This window comes from Muscardinus avellanarius, assembly GCF_963383645.1.
Source record: "Muscardinus avellanarius genome assembly, chromosome: 5".
In the NCBI taxonomy this organism is placed as follows: Eukaryota; Metazoa; Chordata; class Mammalia; order Rodentia; family Gliridae; genus Muscardinus; species Muscardinus avellanarius.
This window is the reverse complement of record NC_137790.1, coordinates 19,466,071-19,480,815: the sequence shown is the minus strand read 5'-3', so window position 1 is coordinate 19,480,815 and position 14,745 is coordinate 19,466,071. Positions and strand designations below refer to the sequence as shown.

Here is a 14,745-nt window from a genome sequence, read left to right as displayed (position 1 = left end):
ACCCTCTGCCCTATTTTTTAGTCTTTATTTTGCAACAGGGTCTCACTAAGTAGCTGAGGCTGACCGTGAACCACGATCCTCTGGTCCCAGCCTCTCGAATGCTGGGATTGTAAGTGTGTGCCACCACGCCCAGCCCTGCAAATTTTTTTGTATAACTATACAAAAGCATACATTTTCCCCTCAGTGTTCATTAGTCATTTTTAAAAAAAAATCAAGTCCAAACATCAAATCACTTTTTAAGAGTATTAAAATACTTGATAAAATATTTTCCCTAATTTTATTTCGATATTCTCAATATAACCAACTCTTCCCTTAAAAAAATAAATGGATACTATTTGAAGATATTACAAAGATATGCATATTCATAAAATTAAAACTAAAAACTTTGAAGCCCATAAAAAGCATTCCTTAGTTCTATCACTCAGGATTGCTGTGCTTAGACACCACCGGGGCATTTACAATTTTTTTTTTTTTTTTTTTTTTTTTAGTGGTACTGGGGGTGGAACCCAGAGGCTTTCTATCTCTGGGCTATACTCCCAGACCTATTTTATATTTTTTTATTTGGAAACTGGGTCTCACTAAATTGCTAAGAGCCTCACTAAGTAACTGAGGCTGGCTTTGAACCTGCGCGATCCTCCTATCTCAGCCTCCCAAGAGCTAGGATTACAAGCGTGCGTCACCACGCCCGGCCATTTACAAGATTTTTAAAGTCTACAATTAAAACATACTTCCAGCCAGGTGTGATGGCACACGCTTGTAATCCCAGCATTTGGGAGGTTGAGACAGGAGGATCGCGGTTTGTAGACAACCTCAGCTACTTAGTGAGGCCCTGTGCTGCTACAGCATCTCATGCAGATCTCGAGAAAGCTCGATCAGGGGATCAGCAATGGCGTAGATCCCCCATGAAGTATGTCTAGCATTACTTTCTTCAAAAAATTATTTTAGGATTATTTGGATTAATATGTGTAATTGGAATTTTATGTATAAGCATTATAACTAAAACTGATGGGCAGCAGCTTGTGAGAGACTCAGGCAGCAAAGATTTTTTCCCCAAGGATAAAGTTGGGGCCAAACATTAAGTTCAAACTGACCTTAGTTTGGGCCAATGTATAAGATTAAGTTTGAGTCAGCCTTGTGAAGTGAGGCAAAGCATACTATGATTATTTAAATGTCTGACACCCTTGCCCTGAACTCTGTAAAAATATAACTTTTCCTGTCCTTGGAGTTCCTGCTTGCATGGCTATGCCCTTGCTTTTTTGCCAAAAAAGAAAATATAAAAATTGTAACAAATCCTGAATAAAATGGAGAAGTTTGAACCTGATCTCGTGTGGCAGTTCTTCTCTCATCGACCTCGGCTTTCTCTCACCAACACACGAACCTCGACTCTTGCTAGGGCTGGACCTCGGCACTCTGCAACTCAGTGAGACCGTTTCAAAATAAAAATAAAAAAGAGGGCTGGGGATGTAGCTCGGAGGTAGAATGCCTCTGGGTTCCATCCCCAGAACCAAACACACACACACACACACACACACACACACACACACACACACACATCCTTCCTCCCTTCCTCCATTTGCTTTAAGTTTGATGAAGTCTATGAAATATTCTTGAATATTGTTCTATTCTGTAATGGATCTCAAAAGAACTGATTCAAAGAGCTACTATAGTATACTATCTGCCAGTATCCAAACACATGCTTTTCAATCCCAAAGAATATTAAGACAGTTGCAGACAGTTCACAGAAGCAGGCACCTGAAGCATACTTGCCTAAAATTTTATTAAGACAATAACATTCAAAATTAAGATGAACTGAATCCCTTTATTTTCTCATTTGATCATATCTGAACAGTTTCCTGGTCATTACTACTTAAGTGTTTGGAAACTCTTGATCATAAGCAGAATGGGCCAGTTTAGGGGTGCATGACCGTAACCCCAGAGGCTGAGCCAGAAGGATCACAGGTTCAAGGCCAGCCTCAGCAACTCAGCAAGTACCTCAACAACTTTAGTGAGACCTTGTTTCAAAACAGAAAATAAAACAGAGCTTGCGGTTGTAGCTCAGAGGTACAGCATTCCTGGTTCCACTCTTAGTACAATGAAAAAAGAAAGAGGGAGAGAGAGCGAGAGCGAGAGAGATGGAAGGAAGAAAGGGAAGGAAATTCAGGTAGTGATTCTTTAACTTCTAAATTTTTTTTGGATTAAGCTATTAACCTAACTTTACCCTGTAAATTAACAGTAATTCATTTTAGGCAATGTACCTCACCTTGGTGGGTCAAAGACAGCACAAGCGTGCCAGCTTCTCTAGTAGGTCCATTACACCATGAAGAGTAGTCATTCAAAGGGAAAGGCTCTGAAAGCTTTATAATACAAAACAGAACAAAATCTCTCCCTGAGTGACAATAAATAATGTGTGTTGGGTTTCACAAGCAATAATTAATAAAATGTGTGGGAGATTAAGGCAGCCCTTACATTCTGACTCCAGAAGTACTACCAAATGCAAGGGTCACGTGAGGAGAGACAGAGTGAGCCAGCTGCTCCCAAGGGAAATTTCCTCTGCAGGTAGAAAGTGGAGACAGCCACGCGAGAGGCTTTCCCATCTCCAGGAGGAATATGAGAAACTGCAGAGCAAGTGTGTCCAGGCAGATACAGGGTTTAGAGAAAAATAATCCAGCGCAACACTGGATCCTGCGTCTTATAGAGCAGTGAGGGAGGCCGTGTGCCAGAGATAACAGACATTTTTCTCTCTTTCAAGCTCTGTTTGAAATTTTAATGTTTGAGGAAATCTTAGGTTGTTTTCTAGGTGGCATCTTTGTGAGAATTAACTTTATTAGAAATCATTTGTTTTTTTGTCTAAAAGATGTATTTGGACGCAGGCAGAGATCTTAGAGAGCTTAGAGAATGCTTAGAGAATGCTAAACAGTAACTCTCTGCTCAAGCAGCAAATAATGTGTAAGAATATTATCTATTAAGCCGGGCATGGTGGTACACGCCTGCAATCCCAGCATTCAGGAGGCTGAGACAAGAGAATCCGGGTTCACAGACAGCCTCAGCTACTTAATGAGGCCCTTCACAACTCAGTGAAACCCTGTTTCAAAATAAAGAATAAAAAATAGGGCTGGGGGTGTAGCTCAGAAGTAGAATGCTGGGTGATTTCGTTCGAAGCACCCCCTCGTGTTACATGAGGCTGTAACTATCATCTGTATTTCTATCGTTTTAATAAACTCCTTAAAAAAAAAAAAAAAAAGAAGAAGAAGAATGCTCCTGGGTTCCATCCCCAGTACAGGGAAAAAAAAAAATCTCTTACTGAAATGACAAACATCATCTTTTTTAAAAGTATTATTTATTGACTCCAACTCACAAATTTCCTTATATAATTTATTTTTATAAATCATGTGGATATTTTCTCTGATACAACTTTTTAATATACTGTAAAGAAAACTGCATTAGAAAACAAACAAACAAACAAAAAATGATGGGCTCTAGTCCTAATTCTACTACTCAGCAGCTGAGTGGTTTACAGCCCAAAAAAAAAAAAAAAAAAAAAAAAAAAAAATCCCAACCTTTCTGACTGTCCTTATTTATACCTGTGATACAAGACTGATAGAACCAACTCTGTCAGCCTCACAGAAGTATTCTAATGGATGCCTTATTCAGTTACAGAGGGCTTGATATCAAAGTGGATAAAAAATTAAGAAACCAAGGGAAAAGGAAGAGAAGAAACAAGAGAAAAAGACAAAAGGAAAAGAAGGCGAAAACAATGTTAAAACCATAGGGACCTTGCAATATTAGTGTAAATAAAATGTACACATGAATATACACATCTATGTTTTCCGATTCTTTTTCCTGAAATACAAGACACATTATGCATACACATCAGCATTATTTTATAATAATGCTAGTGTGTAATAATTCTGTTTGAGATTTTCAAAAATTTAGTCGCTGCATAAGGACAAGCAAGGCCCACGTTCTTTAACTCTAATCAAAACTCAAGAGCAAAGTAGGAGGTGGCCCATGCTCTACTTGTCATATTCTATTTTAGGTCTAATGAGAAAAGACCAGGGCTTCTGAGATGAGAAATAATGATGGCTGATTCCAACAGACCAAATCTATACTGGGGGGAGTGAAGGGGAGGGAAGGAGAGGAGAAGAGAGAACAGTTAAGAGTCAACGTGCTTGCTTGTTTCATATCAGATATGAAGCCAGAACTGGGAAATCTGCTAAACACGTCACAAGTGACCTGTCTCCCTGAATTACGTACATCAACATCAAAAGAGTCCAGAATCTGTTCAGAAGTTAAAACTGAAATTCTGTACTTGCCGAAGGCAAAGTTTTGGCATCTCTATCCATTCTTTTACACAGTCTTTCAGAAAATTATTTTGTGGACCTCTAGCCATCTCTCCTTTCTCTTGTCTACCCTAAGCATCTCTATAAACATTTGTCAGTAAAATAATGTATTTTGGTAGGGAATGGTGGCACACGCTTGTAATCCCAGCAACCAGAAGGTGGACACCAGAGGATCACAGTTCCCAGACAGCCTAAGCTACTTAGGGAGGCCCTTTGCAATTCAGTGAGACCCTGTTTCAAAAATAAAGAATAAAAAATTAGGGCCGGGGGTGTCGCTCAAAGGTAGAATGCCCCTAGGTTACATCCCTAGTAACACAAACAGATATAAGCTGAGGATAGGTCACTAGCACTACTAACAAACTGAGATTAATTTTTAAAATTCAAATGACTTCAGCTGTTGTTTCTGTAACGAGTGCATGAGGCAGTTTGTCATAATAAGAGCTATTTTGATAGTTTCTGTGTATTCACAGTTTTATCATAAAAGCTTCTGGTTAATTATGTAGAACTGAAAATATTTGTACATCTTTTATTCTTTTCTGGAGTTTATTTACTTTTTTGATTTTGGTGCTGAGTTTCACTTCAATGTTGCAGAAAGAAAGAGTGAGAAGGACAAAGATGAAAGAAAGAGAAGAAGGGAAGAAGGAATTAGCAAAATGCTGGAGCTTCGCATTAGATTCTTTCTTTTATGTGAAAAAGGACACAAGGAAGGCCCCAACCCATGAGTCTAGACAGTTGGTGTGAATGACAATCATCTATGAGATTTGATCAAAATAAAGATTCCTGGACCCCACCACCAGGCATTTTTCATTTGGTCCTGGGACTGGCCCAAGAGTTTTTAATTTTAATAAATACGCTGAATAAATTCATTCTGAAGCAGAGAGAGCTCAGAAATATTGCCCCTGTATTATTGGCACATACGACACTATATTAGTAGTCTAAAACATAGTATATAACAGTTTTCCCTTGGTATCCATGAGGAATTAATTCTAAGATTCCCTGTGGTACCAAAATCTATAGATTCTCAAGTCCCTTACATGAAATGGCATAGCAATTGCATATATTTATGTATACTCTCGTGTATTTAAATAATCTCTAACAAACTTATAATACCAAATACAAGGTAAATGCTATAGAAACAGTTAATGCTGTATTGTTTAGGGAGTAACAATAAGAAAAAATGTCCATGTTTGGTACATATAGTGTTCATTTTTTAATATTTTTGTTCCATGTCTAACTGAATTCACAGATATGAAATTCATAGACAGGAAGAGCCACCTGTACAGAACAGCAAAATGGCGAAGAAAAAGTCTGTACATCTGATGTAATGAGAGCATCATCCTTTATCATCCCCAAAGACTAGACCAGTCAATAGCAGCTCCAGGGCTGGCGGGCTCACCTAGGCAGCGGTAGGGGATCACAATGTGGGCGTGGGTCTTGCACTGCTTCCGGCCCCGCTTGCACCAGTTCTGGATGGTCACTGGCTGGTTGGCTTCCACCACATTGGTGATCTGTAGTTCAGGGTAGACCTGGAAGGAACACAAGAAGAGCACATTGTTACCTGGGGTAGATACTGACAAGTATGTGCACCCAATAAGCCTGGATCATTGTCATAAGGTAATGCTATCCCTGAAGAGGCAAGGCTACTCCTGACCAAGCTAAAGAGATTAAGTGTTGAGAGAGAGAGAGAGAGAGAGAGAGAGAGAGAGAGAGAGACAGTCACGGTGGTACACACCTGTACTCCCAGTGCCTTGGGAGGCTGAGGCAGAAAGACTACAAATGCAAGACCAGCAAGACTGTCCTGCAAGATCCTGTCTCAAAAAAACAAAAAGCACTGGGGATGCAAGTCAGCAGTAAAGCACCTCTGGGTTCAATTCCTAGTTATGGGGGGAAATAAGAAAAAAGACACACATGTCAAAGCATCTAGTCAATCTAGTCATTCTGTTTAGAATTGTAACAATGTGACTTATGCTCCCATTCAGAATTCACGGTGTGAATTATGGATCTAGGGAATTCTGTGTATGATTATCAGGACACTGACAAGACTAAGGGTGCGCCTGTCTTAATATGTGTGCACCTTACTTGTTGCGAATTTTTTTGCATTGATTTCTATTTTTCAAAGCCTGGCAATAAATAGTATGTGATTCCTGAGTGTCACACTAACTCACGTTAGTCTTGGGTCCCAAGAAAAATAAGTTGAAAGATAAAGCACCAAGAATGAAAGAATAAAATATTCTATGCCTAGAATATAAAATATTCCTCAGTGCTAAAATGAAGTGAACTATCTAGCCCTGAGAAGGCACGAATGCATACGGCTAAGAGGAAGAAACAACTATAATGGTTACCTACAGGATGACTTCTGCCACGTGACAATCTAGAAAAGACAACCCTATCTAGGCAGTAAAAAGATGGATGGTGCCAAGGGTCGAGGGGATAAACAGGCAAACATAGAGGACTTTTAGGACAGTGAAACTACTCTGTACGATAGAAAAATGGTAGATATGTCTAATGATATGTCTAATGGTAGCTATATGCCATTTGCATTTGTCCAAACCGAGCAAATATTCAACACCAAGAGGGAGCCCTAATGTGAGCTCTGGGATCTGTGTGATAATGATGTGTCAGGGCAGTGTAGCTTCACTGATTATAATAAGAAATCTGATGCTTTCCCTAATATGCAAAAGTTAGGGAGAAATAAGTCATAGAAGGAACTCTAGATGAAGAAGGAGATTCTATAGATGAGCAAATAAGGTGACCTAACTGAGGGGATGGGATGGGGGAAGAGGGAAATTCTCTAATGTACATGAATTACTTAATAAACATATCAAAGTCAATCACTAAGCCAAGCATGAGAAGGAGGGAGATGGAGAAATGGAGCGGGAATTGGGTAAGGACAAATTGGCTGATGTGTGCATGTACGTCTCCACCATCTTGTATCCCATTAAGATGTATGACTACAATGCACCAATAAAAAATTTAAAATAAAATGTGCCACTCTGGGGTATGTTGATAATAGAGCGGGATGAATATGTGGGGAAAATGGGTATATGGGATGAATCTCTGTACATTACTCTTTTGCAATGAACACATAACTTCCCTACATAAATCTATTTAAAAATAAAAATGAAGCCACACATGGTGGCACACACCTGGGGTAGATCATAGGTTCACAATGAGCCTTAGAAACTTAGTGAGGCCCTCCACAACTTAGAACTTGTTTTATTTATTTATTTATTTATTTATTTATTTATTTATTTATTATGTTTTTGGTGGTACTGTGGATGGAACCCTTCTACCTCCAGGTTACACTCCCAGACCTATTTTATATTTTATTTGGTAACAGGATCTCTTAAGCTAGAGAGGCTGGCTTCGAACCTGCACGATCCTCCTGTCTCTGCCTCCCAAATGTGAGGATTACAAGTGTGCGCCACCACGCCTGGCTTAGACCTTGTTTTTAAGTTTAAAAAAAAATAAATAAATTAGGGCTGAAGGTGTAGCATGTAGCATGAAGTTCAATTTTAAGTTCCACAAATATATAAAAATAAAAAAGTAAGACATCAGTAAGTGTGTGAGAGGTGATAAATTCAAAGGTAAAAGAATAGGCTATAAGAGCATACACACACACACACACACACACACACACACACACACACACACACACAATCAAAATCAAAATCCTGGGGTAGGTGTTGAGAAAGTTCTTCAAATGACAACTAGTAACCTACTTTCTGTTGGTTTTATTTTGTTCTCTCAAGCACCTTACCACTTCAGTCCATGCATTTCAGATCACAGATAATATGCCACTTGACAATGTCACTAAAAGTTTAATAGCCCCATGGCTTTGTTCTATATAATGAAAGGCAAAGTGTCTCTTTGTACAGAAATATAATTCTCCCATCACCCCATCACCTTTACTTGTTTATTGTATCACAAAAAGCACAGCACTCATGAGTCATAAACTCAATGGTATTAGAGTTCACCCCGAGGGACACAACTTTACGTGCAGTAAAGTATGAGTTACTGCAATTTTCTAAAGGGGTTCTGGCTGTCACTTTACAGAAATACTGCCCCTGCTGAGAATTTTCTGAGGAATTGTCAGTTTCCAGTAAACTCTTGCAGCAGACATAGCTGCATACCGACTTTTTTTTTTTTTTTTCATTTTAAAGCCAACAACTAATGTGTAGGTACAACTGGAGAAAAGGACCGTTTGTTTTTGCATCCTCAAAAATCCTAAGGTAATATTTGGTGTAAGGGACCAGTAAGTTACTTGACTGACAATTTCCAAGCAGATAGATAGAATTGAAAACTGACAAATGAAAATCCGCCTCTCCCCGAAGATTTCCAGAGCTTCAAACAGTAATCAGCCAAACAATTTATTCCTAGTCCCTAACATGGGTACCATTTCCTGGGCTTTGGCTTCTCTCTCCATGTCTCTGACAACAGTGATTGTTAATTTGAGGGGGGATGTGGTGATTATAAGATGTGACCATATCAAGGCCCCGCATGGTCTGCCTACTGTCCTAGTCAATGAAATGAAAGCAGTAACTTCAAACACATTGAGTTACTTTTATTTAGGATTAAGGAATTATTAATTTGGAATTATCAAAACTTAAAATATTTTCCTATTCTAACATCAGGAGGTTTATTTAAGGGGGAAAAAAAGAGCAAGTCAAAGTAACAACAACAAAAAAAATCAAGAAAACAAAAAAACAAAATTTCAACTACAGCAAGGCTCAGTTAGATAATGTGATGACCATCTGCACAGGAAAACCCCCGTCTAAGCAAAGAAACAAAAGACACCATGAAACAAAATTATTAATACTTTATTTATTTATTTATTTTTTTTTTTGCCTTACTGTGGATAGAATCCAGGGGCATTCTACCTCCAAGCTCTACCTCCAGCACTATCATTATTATTATTATTATTATTATTATTATTATTATTATTATTTTGCAATCCTGGGAATAGAACCCAGGGGCATTCTACCTCTGAGCTACACCCCAGCCCTATTTTTTTATTCTTTATTTTGAAACAGGGTCTCACTGAGTTGCAAAGGGCTCACGAAGTAGCTGGGGCTATCCCATAACAACAATCCTCCTGTCTCAGCCTCCTTAATGCTGAAATTACAAGCATCTGCCACCATGACTAGCTTCCGGAGTCCTATTTTTTATTTCTTTTTTCTTTTTCCTCTTGTGGTAATGGTGATGGAACCAGGGGTATCCTACCTGCGAGCCATACTCCTAGCCCTATTTTTATTATTTCTTTTGAAACAGGGTCTCACTGAGTTGCTAAGGACTTCACTAAATGGCTGAGGCTGTCCACCTACTGCGATGCTCCTGTCTCAGCCTCCCGAATGCTGGGATGATAAGCATGTACCATTATAAGCCTGACCAAAATTAGTTCTAAATATGACAAAAATTCCAAATACTATGCCTGGATTTTTATTAAGTAGCTCCAATATGTCTAGAGATGTGTGTGTGTGTGTGTGTGTGTGTGTGTGTGTGTGTGTGTGTAGTAGGGACTGAACCCAAGGACTTTCTACCTCCCAGCTCTAATCCCAGCACTTTTTGTCCTTTATTTTGAAACAAGGCCTAAACTTCTGAGGCTGGCCTTGAACCTGTGGTCCTTCTGTCCAAGCCTCCCCAAGTACTGGGATTATAGGCATGTGCCACCATGCCCTATTAGCATTTTTATGCTGAAAAACATAGTCTGGCTCATAGTTTTAGCCAAGGATAAAAATTTAAATAATTAGACACCAATGTCCTTGTGGCTAAATAAGTTTCTGACTTTTCACCATAATTAATTACAAGCCTCAGTTCAATGTTTAACATTTTCTTTGCAGCACCTCAAATCATTGCAGAAAATAAAGATGTCTAAGTTCTCTAAGCTATTTCATTTGCATGAATTTCCCAGCACATGTAAATGCTATTGGGGAAGAATTGCTGATAGTTCACTAACACAAAAATCATTATTAAATCCTTGTAGCCCTCATAAAATGTTTCTTCTGTGAAAGCCAATTATGGAGTTAACTATTTTCTTGATCACAAGAAAAAGGGACTTTATGCAATAACTGTTATATTTATAGATATTTAAAGCAGAAGTGAATCCCTGGCCAGTGTCAGCTACTTGAAAAATGAACTGTCCCCAATCCCCACAAATCTTCCTAAATTACAGCAACCCAGAGCAGTCGCTGTATAAATACATACACTGTGTTCCAAGTACACTCTTAGCTAAAATCTTTTACACCACACTTCAAGTGTCCAAGCCCATTAAGGCCCCCCATCCACTTTGTAATATAATGTCAAACCTTCTCTTTCCACTTGTGGAAGGCTTCATGGTATTTATCACAGTGTGCCTCATGTTTGCTTTAAGCACGTATCTGTACCTCCTTCCCAGTGAAAAGGCACTTTCCTAAAGGGCAGGAAACACGATTTGGCTCAGCACAGCCTCCCTACGGCGCCCACATTCATTATCTTTGGTTTAAAGGCCTTCAGGAGACTGCCAGCTCCCTCCTCCTCTTTGTCGTTTCCAACCCTCAGCCATTTGAAGAAAGAGTCCTCAGGAGCCACATTTCAACCCTGCAGCTCCATCCCTAGACTAGAAAGCAGACTGAACACGGCATTCTCTTCCTTGAGTTTTGAACTAGCCTATATTGGCTCTTGGTAGATGAAGAAGATACTCAACAGGACCTCAGGCTAAGTCAGAGTCACAGATGGCTCATGATAGCATGTGCAGGCGAGTGAACTAGGCCCCTGGGGGAACTAGGCCCCTGGGGAAGCTGCTCACCTCCGGGAGGAAAACAAGAAGATGTGTTGGGAGAGAAGCTAAGAAGAGAGACACAGAGGGTAAGACGGGGGCTGAAGGATGACTTCCAGCCCCTTGAGTCTTGATATATGCGTGTGGATTCTAAGAGATAATTCTCCCCTTCGCTAAGTCCCCACTTTAAACATAAGCTACTTTAGAAGCTTTATGTTCCTTCCAATTGAATAAAACCTAGGGGGGAAAAATACTAGCTCAAATGCTGGTTTCACTAACACTCCTCATTCTTCCATGATTCCTTCGGGCTCTGTGCCAATGCTGTCCCTTCTCATCACAATATCTCATCACTGACCACTTTCTATCTCTTAGGATCCCTAGATGGCTTCTCATCCTAGCAGAACATACCCCCTGGAAGGTGAGGACCATGTGGTCCAGGTTTGTGTTCCTTCAAGTGGCCAACGCTGGGCTAGCAGAGTTAAGTGTCTGATAAATATTTCATAAATATTTCTGGTTAATGTTTAAATCCAATCACTGCAGAGAAATCCCACATATCCTAAGCTCCCATCGGGTATTAAAACCTATCTCCTAAATAGGATGCACTGAATAGTAATTGGATTATGAGCTTTTCTGAGAAATAGAACCCTACCAATATTGTTCTCTTAAGTAGATGTGACAACTATACAAATAAAAGTATTCTATGTAGGAAGAAGTAGATTAACATAAATAATGACAGCTGATGAAGACATTTAGGAGGAATTAAGAGTCAGGCCCTTGCTTAGGCTAAAAAGAATCTGCGAGGCAGTCTATCCACCGGGCCACAGAGCCAGATGATCAGACCATAAAATGACTTTTTAGAGAACTAAAGAAATTGCAAATCCTAAGAACCAGAAAAGAGGTCAAGTTGAAACAATCTTAGATCAGAATTTTTTTTTAAAAAGTTACAGTTTGGCCTACGTGTTTTTGTTCACTGTAAAAATACCTTAAAACTTGGTCACCAACACATGTTTGTTCTGAATTTAAAAAAAAAAAGTCTGTCTCTGTCTCACCAAATTGGAAATATATTAAGCTCAAACAAGATGACATTTAAATTGTTAAATAGCAAAGCAGACATTGATGATATATAAGAATACCAAGAATGTGTAGTTTCATATACAAAAATATTTCTTTAAGACATGTGTTGTCATGGTCCTACAGAAGCGTATTCTCAATTAACATGTAGAGCAAATTTCTTTGGCAAACAGGCCACTCAGGGCAAACAACGCCCAAAATCATATTTACACACAGCTCAGTGTCAGACAATTCACTGGATTTCAAGAATACAAGATCAAATGTGGCTGATAAAAGGGTGAAAAACAAAGTTAATGGTCATAGAAGGGGTGTGTGTGTGTGTGTGTGTGTGTGTGTGTGTTACTGGGGTTCCTGGAAACCCTTCTACCTCCGGGCTACACTCCCAAACCTATTATTTTTATATTTTTTTAAATTTGGAAACAGGGTCTCCTAAGCCAGTGAGACTGGCTCCGAACCTTCACGATCCTCCTGTCTCCCCCTCCCAAGCGTGGGGATTACAAGCGTGTGCCACCACGCCCGTCTGTCTGCTTTGTCTAAAATTTTACACTTAAAAAATAAAGCTTAAAAATTTTAGTCCAGGAGAGATAGATTTCTAAATATATACTGCATATGAAAAACCAAAACCCAAAAACCCAAGATCCAAATTGTATCAACAAGACTGCAGCTCAAACACATGAAATGAGGATGAAAAACCCTATAACAAAATAAAAATGTGGTAGCCTATACATGGGGTATTTTCATCTCCTTAAAGCCTTTCTTTATTTCTTTCTCTCTTTCTTTCTTCCCTTATTTATTTATTTATTATTTAATCTCCTGAAAGTTTTTATATAACAATTACTCTCTCAAAGAACATATCCAAGGAGGGAATAAGAAAAGCATAAAATAACTGAGGGTTTACTGAGGGCCAGACAAAGCTACAATCATTTTACATGCAATGTCATGGTCATGTAAGTCTCCACAAATCAGGAACTGCTCCATTTTATAGGAGATGACAGTAGACTATAACAACTAAAGCAGGTGCCATTTTTAAACACTCAATGGGTATATTAATTATAAGTTTTAAACCATTTAAATGACAGAGTATATATCAAAACAAAGGAGGCTGTAGATAACAGATTTGTATTTCAGGACTCAAATGACACACTTTAAGTGCCTCTGGAATACAAAGAAAAATCACGTTTTAAATTGTTTTCAACATGAATTCTGTTATTAATGATGGATAGTGAGAACAAAATATCTAATTTAATTGAGAGAGAAGTGGAAGCTGAAAAATGTTCCCTGCTTACACCCTAATGAGGCGCTGAGCAGAGATCTGCAGCTGATGAAACACCGCTGTGATCATGGGAAGTCTCAGTAGGGCTGGGTTTTCACGGTGCCCACTTCATGCAGGGCCAAGGAGGAGAAGTGCTGTGGGGCAGGAAGGTATTTCTCAAGAATTTGGCCAAACGTTGTCTGACATCATACATAAATATATTGTTATTTCTATACATTCATATTCAAGAGTCAGAAAACACTGTCAAGGAATCTTGTTTGACAAGTCCTTCTAATTCCAAAGTAATGAAGATAAAAAACAAATGGGGTTGGGGGTGGGGTACCAAAACAACAGGACAGGACACAGATGGGAAAACAAAAATTTGACGTGCATATAGATTATATGGGTTTTCTCTCTGTCTCTGCTCAGTCTCTCTCAATTTACAGAAAAATTTTCCATCGTTTTAGCCCTAAATCATACAGTCTGCAAGAAATTTGTCTAGCTGTTAATACTAGATCCAAACCACTAATGCATAAACCATACTCACACACAAAGAGCTCAATACGTCTATTCAAAAATGGCCTCAGTTAATATGAAGTTTGGGAACTTTCAAATATCGAACCCACAATGTTTATGTGCCTAATATTGGTGGATCGGTTTTAAGCCTTCAAAGTTGGAGGAAGCACCCAGCAAAACAGAATCAACCAAGAGTGTCACTGCCCCGGCTTTGACCATAACTCTGTATATAGTCTGCCTTCAAAGATGATTAGATTAAAAAAAATATTTGTTGTCTGCCTTTCTTATATAATTTAAATTTAATTTCATGTTATTATAGAATGCAAACAAAAAGAATTAATTCTGATCTGAGAATCCCACTTTCAGTTATATAGTTTCGAGCAGAAAGTGGGCCAAGGGAAACAGTTTTGTTAAAACTCATGCAACCAATGATTTTTGTTTTATTCAGGCGAAGGCGGATGTGTTTTGTTCTCTGTTCTTGGTCTCTGTAGACCAAACAACTCTTAATTTAGAGAAAGAACATTAAAGAAACAGCAGATATTGCTAGCTGTGGGAAAGAAGACACTTAGGAAAAAAAAGAGAATATACCCATAATCGAATGAAAGAGATGGTAAACAAAGCCCTCTTCACCTAACTTTCCCAGTCGGAAATCACTGCCAGCACCTGAAGCTTTATCCTGTTCAAAGATCCATCAAGAGCCTGGCAAGTTCTTAGGACCATGAAAACTTCAGGCATCATGACCTGGCAAGTATACCCTGCAGGCTGGGGATGCAGAGGGCAGCAGAGCTTATGATTTGATTCTATTCTTTATT

At 38.9% G+C, this 14,745-nt stretch overlaps 1 protein-coding gene across 9 annotated transcripts in view; it reads right to left on the bottom strand.

Moving 5' to 3' along the window:
* The window catches only part of APP (amyloid beta precursor protein), a gene marked incomplete at its 5' end in the record, with an annotated part of 275,766 nt that overhangs the window by 182,192 nt on the left and 78,829 nt on the right, over positions 1 to 14,745 (bottom strand). For all 9 annotated transcript variants that reach the window (XM_080696688.1, XM_080696689.1, XM_080696690.1 and 6 more), the window contains one exon: positions 5,737 to 5,866. In XM_080696688.1, the coding sequence (XP_080552814.1) occupies positions 5,737 to 5,866 (130 nt within the window). The remainder of the gene's footprint in view (positions 1 to 5,736; positions 5,867 to 14,745) is intronic.